At 44.7% G+C, this 17,856-nt stretch overlaps 1 protein-coding gene across 1 annotated transcript in view; it reads left to right on the forward strand.

Moving 5' to 3' along the window:
- ctnnd2b (catenin (cadherin-associated protein), delta 2b) overlaps positions 1 to 17,856 on the forward strand; it is an 88,202-nt gene that overhangs the window by 27,481 nt on the left and 42,865 nt on the right. Inside the window, exons 4-5 of the mRNA XM_076984726.1 lie at positions 13,240 to 13,274; positions 13,974 to 14,090. Of these exons, the coding sequence (XP_076840841.1) occupies positions 13,240 to 13,274; positions 13,974 to 14,090 (152 nt within the window). The remainder of the gene's footprint in view (positions 1 to 13,239; positions 13,275 to 13,973; positions 14,091 to 17,856) is intronic.

Here is a 17,856-nt window from a genome sequence, read left to right on the forward strand (position 1 = left end):
GGGGGACTGAGGTCCTCTATAGGAATGGTGTAAAAGCCAAACTGAGTGACAATCTGGAACGTTTTTGGCTGATGATTGAAATCATTCGCATTTTTCACTAAAGATGGAGCAATTGACACTTGGTCTTGAACCAGCAACCGTCTGATTATTAGTACCTTAACTGTGTTGTTAGTTCCTTATATCGAATGTGGTTATTCGTCTCTTAAATTCCATTCCCATGATACAGCATAAACCATTTTTGGCATTGTCATACTCAGATGGCACATGAAAGTTTTTTAGAGGGTGCATTGTCTCATTGACTATACATTGGACATAGCACATGAAAAGCAAAAAAAGTTAAACAAAACCAATTAAATCAAGAAACCTTGACATTTGAGGAAAGTCAGGCATCACTTCACTAGAGAAAAATGTTCTTCCTCTCTGGTGGAAAAGGTTAGTTCGATCCTTAGAACTTCTAAATGCACCACGAGTGCAAACACTTATATATACACACTCATCAGTCATAACACACTCATCAGACATAACGCACTCATCAGACATAACTCACTCATCAGACATAACACACTCATCAGACATAACACACTCATCAGACATAACACACTCATCAGTCATAACACACTCATCAGTCATAACACACTCATCAGACATAACACACTCATCAGTCATAACACACTCATCAGACATAACACACTCATCAGACATAACACACTCATCAGACATAACACACTCATCAGTCATAACACACTCATCAGACATAACACACTCATCAGTCATAACACACTCATCAGTCATAACACACTCATCAGACATAACACACTCATCAGACATAACACACTCATCAGTCATAACTCACTCATCAGTCATAACTCACTCATCAGACATAACACACTCATCAGTCATAACACACTCATCAGACATAACACACTCATCAGACATAACACACTCATCAGTCATAACGCACTCATCAGACATAACGCACTCATCAGTCATAACACACTCATCAGTCATAACACACTCATCAGACATAACACACTCATCAGTCATAACACACTCATGAGACATAACGCACTCATCAGTCATAACACACTCATCAGTCATAACACACTCATCAGACATAACGCACTCATCAGTCGTAACACACTCATCAGACATAACACACTCATCAGACATAACACACTCATCAGACATAACACACTCATCAGTCATAACGCACTCATCAGACATAACGCACTCATCAGTCATAACACACTCATCAGTCATAACACACTCATCAGACATAACACACTCATCAGTCATAACACACTCATGAGACATAACGCACTCATCAGTCATAACACACTCATCAGTCATAACACACTCATCAGACATAACGCACTCATCAGTCGTAACACACTCATCAGACATAACGCACTCATCAGTCATAACACACTCATCAGTCATAACACACTCATCAGACATAACGCACTCATCAGTCATAACACACTCATCAGTCATAACACACTCATCAGACATAACACACTCATCAGTCATAACGCACTCATCAGTCATAACACACTCATCAGTCATAACGCACTCATCAGACATAACACACTCATCAGTCGTAACACACTCATCAGTCATAACTCACTCATCAGTCATAACACACTCATCAGTCATAACGCACTCATCAGACATAACACACTCATCAGTCATAACTCACTCATCAGACATAACGCACTCATCAGTCATAACACACTCATCAGTCATAACACACTCATCAGTCATAACGCACTCATCAGACATAACGAACTCATCAGACATAACGCACTCATCAGTCATAACTCACTCATCAGTCATAACACACTCATCAGACATAACACACTCATCAGTCATAACGCACTCATCAGTCATAACCAGTGTTGGGAACGTTACTTTAAAAAAGTAATTAGTTATAGTTACTCACTACTTGTTCAAAAAAGTAACTGAGTTAGTAACTGAATTACTCTATAATAAAAGTAACTCGTTACCAGAGAAAGTAACTATTTGCGTTACAGTTAAAAAAAAGTTATATGCCAATGAATAAGGATTTTTTTTGAAAAAGCAGTTTTCACAGTCAGTTGAAATGAGTAGATCAGAAAGGTGTTTAACTTTTGATATTTATTGCACATCCACAGACCAGTGCAGGATAAAATCCTTTAATATCCCAAATCTTTGTAAAAAAATAAAAATAAAAATAGTAAACAGTTACACTATATAAAGTGCATTTACATCTATCAAATAAAATAAAATTCTCTCAATCTGAGACAACTGTTTGTTCACAACAGAAGTAAACTTAACAATACAACCTCTATTCTTAATTAAATAATTCAACTACCCAGTCTGGTAGACATTCAGGAACTTCAAGTATTTTCTTAAATAATGTTTATATCGCCACCTTGAAAATGCTAATTTTTCTTCCTCGCCATTTCTGTCTCTTCTCTGTTTGTGTCGTGTGCTTCGGCGCACGTGTAAAAACACTGGCTCTGATTGGCTACCATAACTCTGCCTTAGTCAATCGCTTATTGACTTGTTAAGTTAAACAGGTGTTACACAGAGAACTGTGACCTATCGAGATCTGTTACTTCTCACTAGTCTGGGCAGCGGTCCGCTCGGATTACTGTTAGTATATCAATATATAGTAACGCACCGCTTTTAATGACCAGTAACGTAAACGGCGTTGTAACGACAGGAAAAGTAATTAATTATATTATCCCGTTATTAACAAAATGACGCCGTTACCTAACGCCGTTATTTTTAACGGCGTTATTCGCAACACTGCTCATCAGTCATAATGCACTCATCAGTCATAACTCACTCATCAGACATAACGCACTCATCAGTCATAACTCACTCATCAGACATAACGCACTCATCAGTCATAACACACTCATCAGTCATAACGCACTCATCAGTCATAACACACTCATCAGTCATAACACACTCATCAGTCATAACGCACTCATCAGACATAACTCACTCATCAGACATAACGCACTCATCAGTCATAACACACTCATCAGTCATAACGCACTCATCAGACATAACTCACTCATCAGACATAACACACTCATCAGTCATAACGCACTCATCAGTCATAACACACTCATCACACATAAATCACTCATCAGACATAACACACTCATCAGTCATAACACACTCATCAGTCATAACACACTCATCAGACATAACACACTCATCAGTCATAACACACTCATCAGACATAACACACTCATCAGACATAACACACTCATCAGACATAACACACTCATCAGTCATAACACACTCATCAGACATAACACACTCATCAGTCATAACACACTCATCAGTCATAACACACTCATCAGACATAACACACTCATCAGACATAACACACTCATCAGTCATAACTCACTCATCAGTCATAACTCACTCATCAGACATAACACACTCATCAGTCATAACACACTCATCAGACATAACACACTCATCAGACATAACACACTCATCAGTCATAACGCACTCATCAGACATAACGCACTCATCAGTCATAACACACTCATCAGTCATAACACACTCATCAGACATAACACACTCATCAGTCATAACACACTCATGAGACATAACGCACTCATCAGTCATAACACACTCATCAGTCATAACACACTCATCAGACATAACGCACTCATCAGTCGTAACACACTCATCAGACATAACACACTCATCAGACATAACACACTCATCAGACATAACACACTCATCAGTCATAACGCACTCATCAGACATAACGCACTCATCAGTCATAACACACTCATCAGTCATAACACACTCATCAGACATAACACACTCATCAGTCATAACACACTCATGAGACATAACGCACTCATCAGTCATAACACACTCATCAGTCATAACACACTCATCAGACATAACGCACTCATCAGTCGTAACACACTCATCAGACATAACGCACTCATCAGTCATAACACACTCATCAGTCATAACACACTCATCAGACATAACGCACTCATCAGTCATAACACACTCATCAGTCATAACACACTCATCAGACATAACACACTCATCAGTCATAACGCACTCATCAGTCATAACACACTCATCAGTCATAACGCACTCATCAGACATAACACACTCATCAGTCGTAACACACTCATCAGTCATAACTCACTCATCAGTCATAACACACTCATCAGTCATAACGCACTCATCAGACATAACACACTCATCAGTCATAACTCACTCATCAGACATAACGCACTCATCAGTCATAACACACTCATCAGTCATAACACACTCATCAGTCATAACGCACTCATCAGACATAACGAACTCATCAGACATAACGCACTCATCAGTCATAACTCACTCATCAGTCATAACACACTCATCAGACATAACACACTCATCAGTCATAACGCACTCATCAGTCATAACCAGTGTTGGGAACGTTACTTTAAAAAAGTAATTAGTTATAGTTACTCACTACTTGTTCAAAAAAGTAACTGAGTTAGTAACTGAATTACTCTATAATAAAAGTAACTCGTTACCAGAGAAAGTAACTATTTGCGTTACAGTTAAAAAAAAGTTATATGCCAATGAATAAGGATTTTTTTTGAAAAAGCAGTTTTCACAGTCAGTTGAAATGAGTAGATCAGAAAGGTGTTTAACTTTTGATATTTATTGCACATCCACAGACCAGTGCAGGATAAAATCCTTTAATATCCCAAATCTTTGTAAAAAAATAAAAATAAAAATAGTAAACAGTTACACTATATAAAGTGCATTTACATCTATCAAATAAAATAAAATTCTCTCAATCTGAGACAACTGTTTGTTCACAACAGAAGTAAACTTAACAATACAACCTCTATTCTTAATTAAATAATTCAACTACCCAGTCTGGTAGACATTCAGGAACTTCAAGTATTTTCTTAAATAATGTTTATATCGCCACCTTGAAAATGCTAATTTTTCTTCCTCGCCATTTCTGTCTCTTCTCTGTTTGTGTCGTGTGCTTCGGCGCACGTGTAAAAACACTGGCTCTGATTGGCTACCATAACTCTGCCTTAGTCAATCGCTTATTGACTTGTTAAGTTAAACAGGTGTTACACAGAGAACTGTGACCTATCGAGATCTGTTACTTCTCACTAGTCTGGGCAGCGGTCCGCTCGGATTACTGTTAGTATATCAATATATAGTAACGCACCGCTTTTAATGACCAGTAACGTAAACGGCGTTGTAACGACAGGAAAAGTAATTAATTATATTATCCCGTTATTAACAAAATGACGCCGTTACCTAACGCCGTTATTTTTAACGGCGTTATTCGCAACACTGCTCATCAGTCATAATGCACTCATCAGTCATAACTCACTCATCAGACATAACGCACTCATCAGTCATAACTCACTCATCAGACATAACGCACTCATCAGTCATAACACACTCATCAGTCATAACGCACTCATCAGTCATAACACACTCATCAGTCATAACACACTCATCAGTCATAACGCACTCATCAGACATAACTCACTCATCAGACATAACGCACTCATCAGTCATAACACACTCATCAGTCATAACGCACTCATCAGACATAACTCACTCATCAGACATAACACACTCATCAGTCATAACGCACTCATCAGTCATAACACACTCATCACACATAAATCACTCATCAGACATAACACACTCATCAGTCATAACACACTCATCAGTCGTAACACACTCATCAGTCATAACACACTCATCAGTCATAACGCACTCATCAGACATAACGCACTCATCAGTCATAACTCACTCATCAGTCATAACTCACTCATCAGACATAACACACTCATCAGTCATAACGCACTCATCAGTCATAACCAGTGTTGGGAACGTTACTTTAAAAAAGTAATTAGTTATAGTTACTCACTACTTGTTCAAAAAAGTAACTGAGTTAGTAACTGAATTACTCTATAATAAAAGTAACTCGTTACCAGAGAAAGTAACTATTTGCGTTACAGTTAAAAAAAAGTTATATGCCAATGAATAAGGATTTTTTTTGAAAAAGCAGTTTTCACAGTCAGTTGAAATGAGTAGATCAGAAAGGTGTTTAACTTTTGATATTTATTGCACATCCACAGACCAGTGCAGGATAAAATCCTTTAATATCCCAAATCTTTGTAAAAAAATAAAAATAAAAATAGTAAACAGTTACACTATATAAAGTGCATTTACATCTATCAAATAAAATAAAATTCTCTCAATCTGAGACAACTGTTTGTTCACAACAGAAGTAAACTTAACAATACAACCTCTATTCTTAATTAAATAATTCAAATACCCAGTCTGGTAGACATTCAGGAACTTCAAGTATTTTCTTAAATAATGTTTATATCGCCACCTTGAAAATGCTAATTTTTCTTCCTCGCCATTTCTGTCTCTTCTCTGTTTGTGTCGTGTGCTTCGGCGCGCGTGTAAAAACACTGGCTCTGATTGGCTACCATAACTCTGCCTTAGTCAATCGCTTATTGACTTGTTAAGTTAAACAGGTGTTACACAGAGAACTGTGACCTATCGAGATCTGTTACTTCTCACTAGTCTGGGCAGCGGTCCGCTCGGATTACTGTTAGTATATCAATATATAGTAACGCACCGCTTTTAATGACCAGTAACGTAAACGGCGTTGTAACGACAGGAAAAGTAATTAATTATATTATCCCGTTATTAACAAAATGACGCCGTTACCTAACGCCGTTATTTTTAACGGCGTTATTCGCAACACTGCTCATCAGTCATAATGCACTCATCAGTCATAACTCACTCATCAGTCATAACACACTCATCAGACATAACTCACTCATCAGTCATAACACACTCATCAGTCATAACGCACTCATCAGTCATAACGCACTCATCAGACATAATGCACTCATCAGACATAACACACTCATCAGTCATAACACACTCATCAGTCATAACTCACTCATCAGTCATAACACACTCATCAGTCATAACTCACTCATCAGTCATAACACACTCATCAGTCATAACGCACTCATCAGTCATAACACACTCATCAGACATAACGCACTCATCAGACATAACACACTCATCAGACATAACACACTCATCAGACATAACTCACTCATCAGTCATAACACACTCATCAGTCATAACGCACTCATCAGTCATAACGCACTCATCAGTCATAACGCACTCATCAGTCATAACGCACTCATCAGACATAACGCACTCATCAGTCATAACGCACTCATCAGTCATAACGCACTCATCAGTCATAACGCACTCATCAGACATAACACACTCATCAGACATAACACACTCATCAGACATAACGCACTCATCAGACATAACGCACTCATCAGACATAACGCACTCATCAGTCATAACACACTCATCAGTCATAACGCACTCATCAGTCATAACGCACTCATCAGTCATAACACACTCATCAGACATAACACACTCATCAGACATAACGCACTCATCAGACATAACGCACTCATCAGACATAACGCACTCATCAGTCATAACGCACTCATCAGTCATAACGCACTCATCAGTCATAACACACTCATCAGTCATAACACACTCATCAGACATAACGCACTCATCAGACATAACACACTCATCAGACATAACGCACTCATCAGTCATAACACACTCATCAGTCATAACTCACTCATCAGTCATAACACACTCATCAGTCATAACGCACTCATCAGTCATAACGCACTGATCAGTCATAACACACTCATCAGACATAACGCACTCATCAGTCATAACACACTCATCAGTCATAACGCACTCATCAGTCATAACGCACTCATCAGTCATAACGCACTCATCAGACATAACACACTCATCAGACATAACACACTCATCAGACATAACGCACTCATCAGACATAACACACTCATCAGACATAACGCACTCATCAGACATAACGCACTCATCATCAGTCATATGTCAAATTACACCACCTAGCTCAATCTCTATGTTCTTCAGTATTCCTGTGATATTGCCCTACCTGAAGTCCTGCACCAGACAAAGGGGCAACTACAGCCTCCTGCTGTTTGTCTGTGGGCGCCGGGGCATCTGTGCTCAAATAGGCCCCTCTGCCACTGATGGATATTGGGTTTATTACGGCTGTCTGCCGCCACGGCTTTGACTCACACTAAGCATCTCCTCATACAGTGAGAGGAAGGCTGGAGCATATTGACTTGGCAGCCAATCTGTTAGGATTAAGAGGAGATGAAGGCTCCAGGCTGAGCAGCTTCGCCTTCAGATTTAAGCTCACTCTGAGTGCGAAACAGCTTCACAGACAGCAGAGTACAGCAGGTTCCTGCTGCCCGAGCCCAGCGTCCTGTTTGGTGGTGTGGCCAGATGAACCTAGGGCGCCTGGGTACAGCAGCTGGGGCACGTTGTGAAGGAAAACCTTACCCATAAATGCAACCTGAAATTGCTATTAAAGAATGAAAGCTAGGGGGGGTCATGTAGAGGATTAAATAAGATCATACCAGCTAAGAAAACATGTCTATGTCCATGAAAGCGATAAATTAATTCAGGCAAAATAGAATTGTGGATAATGTATACCGCTGCAAGGTTTTGTGATCAGAGCCACGTGGTCTAAACCATGATGTGCTCAGCATGTCACCACTGCCATGACTCATCAGTGACCTGGTGGAGTACGCTGGGTGACGTCACCTCGCTAGCAACTTGAGTGTTACACAGTGGGAGTGTGATGAAGCCTTAGGATAATGTATCCAGCACAGCACCCAGCACAACAACCAGCACAGTGTCCAGCACAACAACCAGCACAGTGTCCAGCACAACAACCAGCACAGCGTCCAGCACAACAACCAGCACAGCGTCCAGCACAGTGTCCAGCACAACAACCAGCACAGTGTCCAGCACAACAACCAGCACAGCGTCCAGCACAACAACCAGCACAGCGTCCAGCAGTGTTCAGCACAACAACCAGCACAGCGTCCAGCACAGCGTCCAGCACAGTGTGCAGCACAACAACCAGCACAACAACCAGCACAGTGTCCAGCACAACAACCAGCACAGTGTCCAGCACAGCGTCCAGCACTGCGTCCAGCACAACAACCAGCACAGTGTCCAGCACAACAACCAGCACAGTGTGCAGCACAACAACCAGCACAGTGTCCAGCACAACAACCAGCACAGCGTCCAGCACAACAACCAGCACAGCATCCAGCACAGTGTTCAGCACAGCGTACAGCACAACAACCAGCACAGCGTCCAGCACAACAACCAGCACAGCGTCCAGCACAACAACCAGCACAGTGTGCAGCACAACAACCAGCACAGTGTCCAGCACAACAACCAGCACAGTGTGCAGCACAACAACCAGCACAGTGTCCAGCACAACAACCAGCACAGTGTCCTGCACAACAACCAGCACAGTGTCCAGCACAGTGTCCAGCACAACAACCAGCACAGTGTGCAGCACAGCGGTGGCACCAAACACACCAGCACTCTCTTTGCTGTATCATTTCCACGTCCTGCTGTGTCCCAAGGCCTGAGACGCAAGCAGCTGCTGTCTCAGATCTGACATTCTCTCTCTTCAGTGCTACATCATTTGTGATGTCCACCAGAAGATTCCTAGGAGCAGCAGCAGTCAGTAGGTAGAGAGGTCATCTTCTGTGTGGAGTCCAGGATCAGTCAGTAGGTAGAGAGGTTATCCTCTGTGTGGAGTCCAGGATCAGTCAGTAGGTAGAGAGGTCATCCTCTGTGTGGAGTCCAGGATCAGTCAGTAGGTAGAGAGGTCATCCTCTGTGTGGAGTCCAGGATCAGTCAGTAGGTAGAGAGGTCATCCTCTGTGTGCAGTCCAGGATCAGTCAGTAGGTAGAGAGGTCATCTTCTGTGTGGAGTCCAGGATCAGTCAGTAGGTAGAGAGGTCATCCTCTGTGTGGAGTCCAGGATCAGTCAGTAGGTAGAGAGGTTATCCTCTGTGTGGAGTCCAGGATCAGTCAGTAGGTAGAGAGGTCATACTCTGTGTGCAGTCCAGGATCAGTCAGTAGGTAGAGAGGTCATCTTCTGTGTGGAGTCCAGGATCAGTCAGTAGGTAGAGAGGTCATCTTCTGTGTGGAGTCCAGGATCAGTCAGTAGGTAGAGAGGTCATCCTCTGTGTGGAGTCCAGGATCAGTCAGTAGGTAGAGAGGTCATCCTCTGTGTGGAGTCCAGGATCAGTCAGTAGGTAGAGAGGTCATCTTCTGTGTGGAGTCCAGGATCAGTCAGTAGGTAGAGAGGTCATCCTCTGTGTGGAGTCCAGGATCAGTCAGTAGGTAGAGAGGTCATCCTCTGTGTGGAGTCCAGGATCAGCAAGTGTGTGTGTCCCTGGTGCAGCGTAAGACAGCACACCCGCTTGTTCAGAGGAGCCTGCTGGAGCCAGAGTCCATCATCACACACTCCAGCTATGGGGAAAACATTCTTTTATGTTCTCAGAACCCACAGCAGTAGGACCATGAACACAGCAGACCTCTGCTTTATTTCCATTCAGACTCTCTGTGTGCTCACTGCAACCTGTTCAGACGGAAAGCAAGTCAACTTAAAGTTGCTCCTGCACTGTGTTTGGGTTTGCACAGAGCCGTGGTCCTGAATGAAGGCCCACACCTGTGGTTGGTGCCTTGAGTGAGCAGAGACCTCTGAGCAACTCAAAACCACCGTGCAGAGCAAGTCTCCTGTGACACTGAGCCAACCTCAGTCTCCACTATAGCACAACACACCTTCTGCCTCACTCACCATTATGCATACTCTCCCTCCACCTCTATCGCTCTTTCTCTCCCTCCTTCTCTTCTGTCTTCTACTGCTTTTCTTCTCCTGTCTCCCTGTTTCTCTTCTCAAGTGCAGTACATTTGCTGGAGTGCCAGGCCTATACTGCACCTAGCTTGCTTTATAATTCATTGCCTCTCATTTTCTTCGACCCAACCGAATTCACCATCTCCTCATCGCACACAAGATCCTGCTGTCTCCGATATCTTTGCCTGGGTTATCATGGACCCTGATGCAGACTCAGAATTATTATAGGCTCAAAATGGATCATGTGGAGAGATTTATCTTTCCTGCTGGCATACAGCATTCACATTCAGTTCGCGGGCAGAGTTGGAAGGTCCCGGACGCAGTTCTGGTTCATGGGTAGCCTGGCTTTCTTTAGAATGGGCAGGTGCTTGTGGTCTTTGCCTGTGAAAGGATCCCTTTTTCTGTATGGCGTAAGACACCAGTGCTCGTGTACTGCTCCAATGTGGCCCAGCCAGAGGAGAGAGGACTTTTCTCACAACACACACACCCCACAGGACTCTTGGAGACCATCTTCTCCATGGTCAAGATGTTTGCATGCTCTGCTCACTCGTGCTGTGTGCATCCACCCTGTACATGGAGGCTCCCAGTGCATGGCTGGCTATGTGTCATGTGTCTGCCTCCATCTGTTGGGAGAACCCTCATCAAGACCCCCCAGTAGTTCAGGACATGTATTTCTCTCTCTCTCTCTCTCTCTCTCTCCCTATCCTCCCTTTCACATGCATTATGAGAAGACAAAGGCCACATTCAATACATTGACTTTTTCACTCTTTATTCGCTCACACTATAACACACTTTCTGAGTCTCTCTTACACACACACACACACACACACACACACACACACACACACACACACACACACCGTCTTTAAACCTATATATATATATATGGCTAAAATAAACAAAAACACTTATATACTGATTTGATCATGACTTTAATGAATTTAGATTTGCACTTTTAGTTGACATTGGCTATGATTGGTTATGCATTTAAAATAGAAGACAATTGATTTATATAGAAGACTGCAATAATTGATTTTAATATTATATATATTATGAAGAAAAACTTTTAAAAACATTTGAATTGTAAAAAAAGAGGCAAGCCGTGTCTGTTTATTCCACAACTCATGCGGTGTATTTAACCTATTAGTACTTAAGTTAATGCTTATATTAAATGTGGGAGGGAGGGATTTACTTCAAATTAAAATGTCAACTGAACTGAAACTTGTAATGCTTATTATCTAAATCAAGTGATCCAAGTGTTTTTGTCTGTAGGAAAATAGGGTCCATAGAAAACAGTGATTAACTGTTGACCACGCATTGACCCTCCACACTCTCTCGGCTGTGAGGCCATCTATCAAGGCATTAAACCAAGGTTGATTATCTACAGAGATGAAAGCATGCTCTCGCTAAAAAGACTTCAGCGAGCCTCATATAAACTGGCTTATTCACAACAGCTGTTCCTAATGCTGTGATGTTGTGCTGTACTAAATTATATCAATTGCTCTATGGTCCCTTCATATTTGAGATTTGCATACGCAGTTGTAGAATTTTTTACAATCGTTTATTGGACAGTTTTTTTTAGTATGATATTCCCTCTTTGTTAATGTAGGTCACTTTTGTAATGACTAAGACAAATTTAGCAGCGCCCGGGGCAAAGCAGTGTAAGGCTCTTTCAAACATGGCTGCTCTTTCAGTAAGCCTAGTGCTGCTGAAATTGCCCTGTGGTTCATCGCAGACTCCCTCCAGGGTTTTTGTTCACTGCAGAATTGTAGATAACCAGCCAGAGTTTTGCAGAAAACCCTCGGCGTAGCCATTTTAACCTGAGGGTCTGCCGTGACTCCTCACTCCAGTTGTGGCCAGTCTCACAACTTAAATCTCCACACACACACACACACACACACACACACACACACACAAACACACACACACGCAAAATCAATCTGATGAATTAGTAGCTGCAGCACAGGCGAGGGGAGAGAGAGCAAAGCTTTTAACTTATCAATGGCTGTGAGGCTGAAGGCGATCTTTGTTTACAGTAGGGTAGCCTGTCACAGGCCAGCATTGATCAGTAGTGCAGTCCTCGCCCTGCCTCCGTTCCCTACTGATCTATAATCATCATTACCACTGTTTGGACGCTGTAACATCCTTCATTGATCTGTGAGTGGTTACAGCTCACATGGCAGTATGTACAGAAATAGCAGCGTTTATGAGCCATTCATACAGATGAGGTATGACTAAACCTTTCATGCTTTGTAACACGTGACTGGTTATTGTTGGGAAAGCAAGAAAAGCAGCCATCTGTTTGACCTTGCTAACCATGCAAAATGATTTCGTTTCACAACGTGCCAAATTTAGCCTCTTCTCTTTCTGTTTCTGTTGCAGCTCTGCGGATGAGAAGTTCCGCTGGAACAACCAAGGTACAGTAGACGGGCCTCACTGCCTCATTACTGACAGCTGCTTAAAAGCTGAGCGGCGTGCGAAAATCCCCCCCCCCCCCCCCCCCCCCCCCCATTGACACTGGGCAGGCGTGGCATGCGGCTAACAGTTGGAGGCTCGTGCGGTTGAGGAAGCGAAGGCTGTGGACAGCTGCTTTCCTCCGTCAGGTGTCACCACAAGAGCCCATATTTCCCCACTCATCATGCAGAAGTGTGTGTTAGGAAAGAGAAAATAATAACATTAGTGGAACATGGCTAAAGAATAGATGTGTAAAGGGTATGAATTATTCATGAGAGTGGAAGGGGCACAGCTTATTTCCCATCTTAGCCTCTGATATTGGTTTGGTGGATGGGAAATTTTAATCAGTATGGGGACATGATCTCTGAGAAATATAGAATGGTGTAGAGAATGTGGTTGCTATATAGTTCTACACAGGATTGTGCCTGTTCACACTGTGAGTAACCAGCAGTTACTTCTGTCTCTGTGTTAGTTTGTCAGTACACTGATGGTGTACAGTTGAAAGTTATGTGCCTGTCAGCATGGTAGCAACCATTCAGCAGATACAGTGTCATAGGTCAGCTGTTGTAACATTGCTCTTTGAAAGGCCACCGTTTTGTATTTTTGGCCCACTCTCGTGGATTCTGTCGATGGCCAACGCTGACAGATTTCTCTTTCCGTAGACGGACAGAAGGATATAGAAGAAGAGCTGACCACCGGCCTGGAGCTGGTGGACTCCTGCATCCGATCCCTGCAAGAGTCCGGCATCCTGGATTCCCAGGAATTCACTGCAGGCGAAAGTAAGGAGCGCTCTTCTTCCACGACGCTCGCAGTGCAGCCTGACATGAATGAATGAGTGAGCTCACGTGACTGTCCAGAGAGACATGGCAGTGAGCTCACGTGCCTGTCCAGAGAGACATGGCAGTGAGCTCACGTGACTGTCCAGAGAGACATGGCAGTGAGCTCACGTGACTGTCCAAAGAGACATGGCAGTGAGCTCACGTGCCTGTCCAGAGAGACATGGCAGTGAGCTCACGTGACTGTCCAAAGAGACATGGCAGTGAGCTCACGTGACTGTCCAGAGAGACATGGCAGTGAGCTCACGTGACTGTCCAAAGAGACATGGCAGTGAGCTCATGTGACTGTCCAAAGAGACATGGCAGTGAGCTCATGTGACTGTCCAAAGAGACATTGCAGTGAGCTCACGTGCCTGTCCAAAGAGACATGGTAGTGAGCTCACGTGCCTGTCCAAAGAGACATGGTAGTGAGCTCATGTGTCTGTCCAAAGAGACATGGCAGTGAGCTCACGTGCCTGTCCAGAGAGACATGGCAGTGAGCTCACGTGCCTGTCCAGAGAGACATGGCGGTGAGCTCACGTGACTGTCCAGAGAGACATGGCGGTGAGCTCACATGCCTGTCCAAAGAGACATGGCGGCGAGCTCATGTACCTGTCCAGAGAGACATGGCGGTGAGCTCACGTGACTGTCCAGAGAGACATGGCGGTGAGCTCACGTGCCTGTCCAGAGAGACATGGCAGTGAGCTCACGTGACTGTCCAGAGAGACCATGGCAATGAGCTCACGTGCCTGTCCAGAGAGACCATGGCAATGAGCTCACGTGCCTGTCCAGAGAGACATGGCAGTGAGCTCACGTGACTGTCCAAAGAGACATGGCAGTGAGCTCACGTGCCTGTGCAGTGACATAGTAGTGACCCCATTTGCATGTGCAGAGTGAGCCGGCAGTGAGCTAGCATGTAGTAGAGGAACAGGTACTGGCGTCTGCTGTACTGAACGCAAACACCTGCGAATCGAGACCCTGCTGCATTTATCCAAAGAGTCACGGTCCCCGATTTCCACCGATGGGTAAACATGGGCTGGGAGGACGAGCTGAGCTGGAGTGATGGGAGTTCAAATTGGCTTTGCCAGATGCTGGGACAGATAATGGAGCCTCGCAGGTGTTTTGCTCCTCCTGCTCCCCCGTCCTCCGCACTCACGCCATTCAGGAGACGCCCACCCGCGCGGAGCGTTACCTGTCATGCCACATTATGGTTGTCAATGGCTGGATGTGTGAATTACCCCTCCGTGGGGTTATTGACACTGCTCTCGGTTTGTAGGGGCTTATTTTTTTCATGACTGCTGTTCGGGGAAGAAATGCAAACCAAAATAACCGTCAAATAATGCCCCTCAAAAAGTAATCATGCACACATTCAGTGCACTGAAAAGATCAGGCTGGATCTCATGCGGAATGAAGAAATGTATACAGAGATGCCTGAAACCCTGGGTGCAGCGTGCGCTCCGCCAGGGCTCTTAGCTGGCACCAAGTGCCTTTAAATGTTACATGGCACACTATTTTACAAATTCACTTGGACCATTTGTTTCTGGCTGCTGTGTGGCCTTGGGGGACAGTTATTTAGGCACCTTCATTCTGAATATCATAGCTAAATCATTTAAATATTGTGTATACTGTCAACATTTTCATTGGCACAAAATTATAATTAGCAGTGTATTTGAGAAGCGTACAGTAGAGTTGAAGGTTGCATTTTCTTATGTGTTGACTGATGCTCTATTCTGCCCCACACGCATGTACCTAGCAGTGTGTGTGCATTCCACTGCAGTTGCTCTCTCTTTCTCCATCTCTCTTTCACTCTCCCTCCCTCCCTCCCCTGCCCCTCTCTTTCTTTCTCTGTCTCTCTTGCTCTGCTACCTCTCTCTCTCTCTCTCTTTTCCTCCCTCTCTCTCTCTCTCGACTGCTGAAGCAGAAGACTGATTAAATATTGAAGGGCTCAGATCTGATATGCAGGTCAGAGAGTGTGGAACTCCAAACTGTCGTGGAGTTGAGGAGACGAGGCAGAAACGTGGCGCTCTCACCCAGATGATCATCACTCTCTCAGGCTGTAGATGGACTCCCCAAGCTCGTCACTGAAGAAGCTCCCGCTATGAATTTCATAGTACCCTCAAGTGGTTTTACTAGTAACAAAAGCCACTACAGTTGACCAGATTTTTAATATTACATCCTAATCGACCTAATTGGCTTTTTCTAGAGGTTTGATGGTGTGCCATTTGGTGTTGGTTTATAGGTTATGAGTCTCTGGGGCCTTTTTGAGCTGAACCTGTGTGGACTTCTTTGCGACTTTGTGGGGCCAAATCTTCCATAACCATGTGCTAAACGAGGTGCATCTTTAGCTCCTCCACCATGAGGTTGTAGTGTAGTTGGGGTGTAGTTCTGCAGGGGGGCCGCTGAGGACCAGACACCCCACCCTCAAGCCCCCCCCTCAAGCCCCCCCCCCCCCCCCCCTCAAGCCCCCCCCTCAAGCCCCCACCCTCAACCACCCCCCCCCCCCCCCCCCCCCCCCCCCCTCAAGCCCCCACCCTCAAGCCCCCCACCCTCAAGCCCCCCACCCTCAAGCCCCCCCCCCCCTCAAGCCCCCCCCCCCCCCCCCCCTCAAGCCCCCCACCCTCAAGCCCCCCCCCCCCCCCCCCCCCCCTCAAGCCCCCACCCCTCAAGGCTGCATGAGCTTGGCGGCTCCTCAAGGCCCTAATGAATTATCCACGCCACCCTTCCCCCACCTCCCCTTACAAGGCCCAGAGGCCTGAGAGAGAGAGAAAGAGAGAGAGATGAGAGTGAGAGAGAGAGAGAGAGGAGAGAGAGAGAGAGAGAGAGAGAGAGAGATGAGAGTGAGGGGAGAGATGAGAGTGAGGAGAGAGATGAGAGTGAGGAGAGTGAGGGGAGAGATGAGAGTGAGGAGAGAGATGAGAGTGAGGGGAGAGATGAGAGTGAGGAGAGAGATGAGAGTGAGGGAGAGATGAGAGTGAGGGGAGAGATGAGAGTGAGGAGAGTGAGGAGGAGAGAGGGGAGAGATGAGAGTGAGGAGAGAGAATGAGAGTGAGGAGAGAGATGAGAGTGAGGAGAGAGATGAGAGTGAGGGGGAGAGATGAGAGTGAGGGGAGAGATGAGAGTGAGGAGAGTGAGGAGAGAGAGGGGAGAGATGAGAGTGAGGAGAGAGATGAGAGTGAGGAGAGAGATGAGAGTGAGGGGAGAGATGAGAGTGAGGAGAGAGAAGAGAGTGAGGGGAGAGATGAGAGTGAGGGGAGAGATGAGAGTGAGGAGAGAGATGAGAGTGAGGAGAGAGATGAGAGTGAGGGGAGAGATGAGAGTGAGGAGAGAGATGAGAGTGAGGGGAGAGATGAGAGTGAGGGGAGAGATGAGAGTGAGGGGAGAGATGAGAGTGAGGAGAGAGATGAGAGTGAGGGGAGATGAGAGTAAGGAGAGAGATGAGAGTGAGGAGAGAGATGAGAGTGAGGAGAGAGATGAGAGTGAGGGGAGAGATGAGAGTGAGGAGAGAGATGAGAGTGAGGAGAGAGATGAGAGTGAGGGGAGAGATGAGAGTGAGGGGAGAGATGAGAGTGAGGGGAGAGATGAGAGTGAGGAGAGAGATGAGAGTGAGGAGAGATGAGTGAGGAGAGAGATGAGAGTGAGGGGAGAGATGAGAGTGAGGAGAGAGATGAGAGAGAAGAGAGTGAGGGGAGAGATGAGAGTGAGGGGAGAGATGAGAGAGAAGAGAGTGAGG

This window comes from Brachyhypopomus gauderio, unplaced genomic scaffold (assembly GCF_052324685.1).
Source record: "Brachyhypopomus gauderio isolate BG-103 unplaced genomic scaffold, BGAUD_0.2 sc34, whole genome shotgun sequence".
NCBI classification, from domain to species: domain Eukaryota; kingdom Metazoa; phylum Chordata; class Actinopteri; order Gymnotiformes; family Hypopomidae; genus Brachyhypopomus; species Brachyhypopomus gauderio.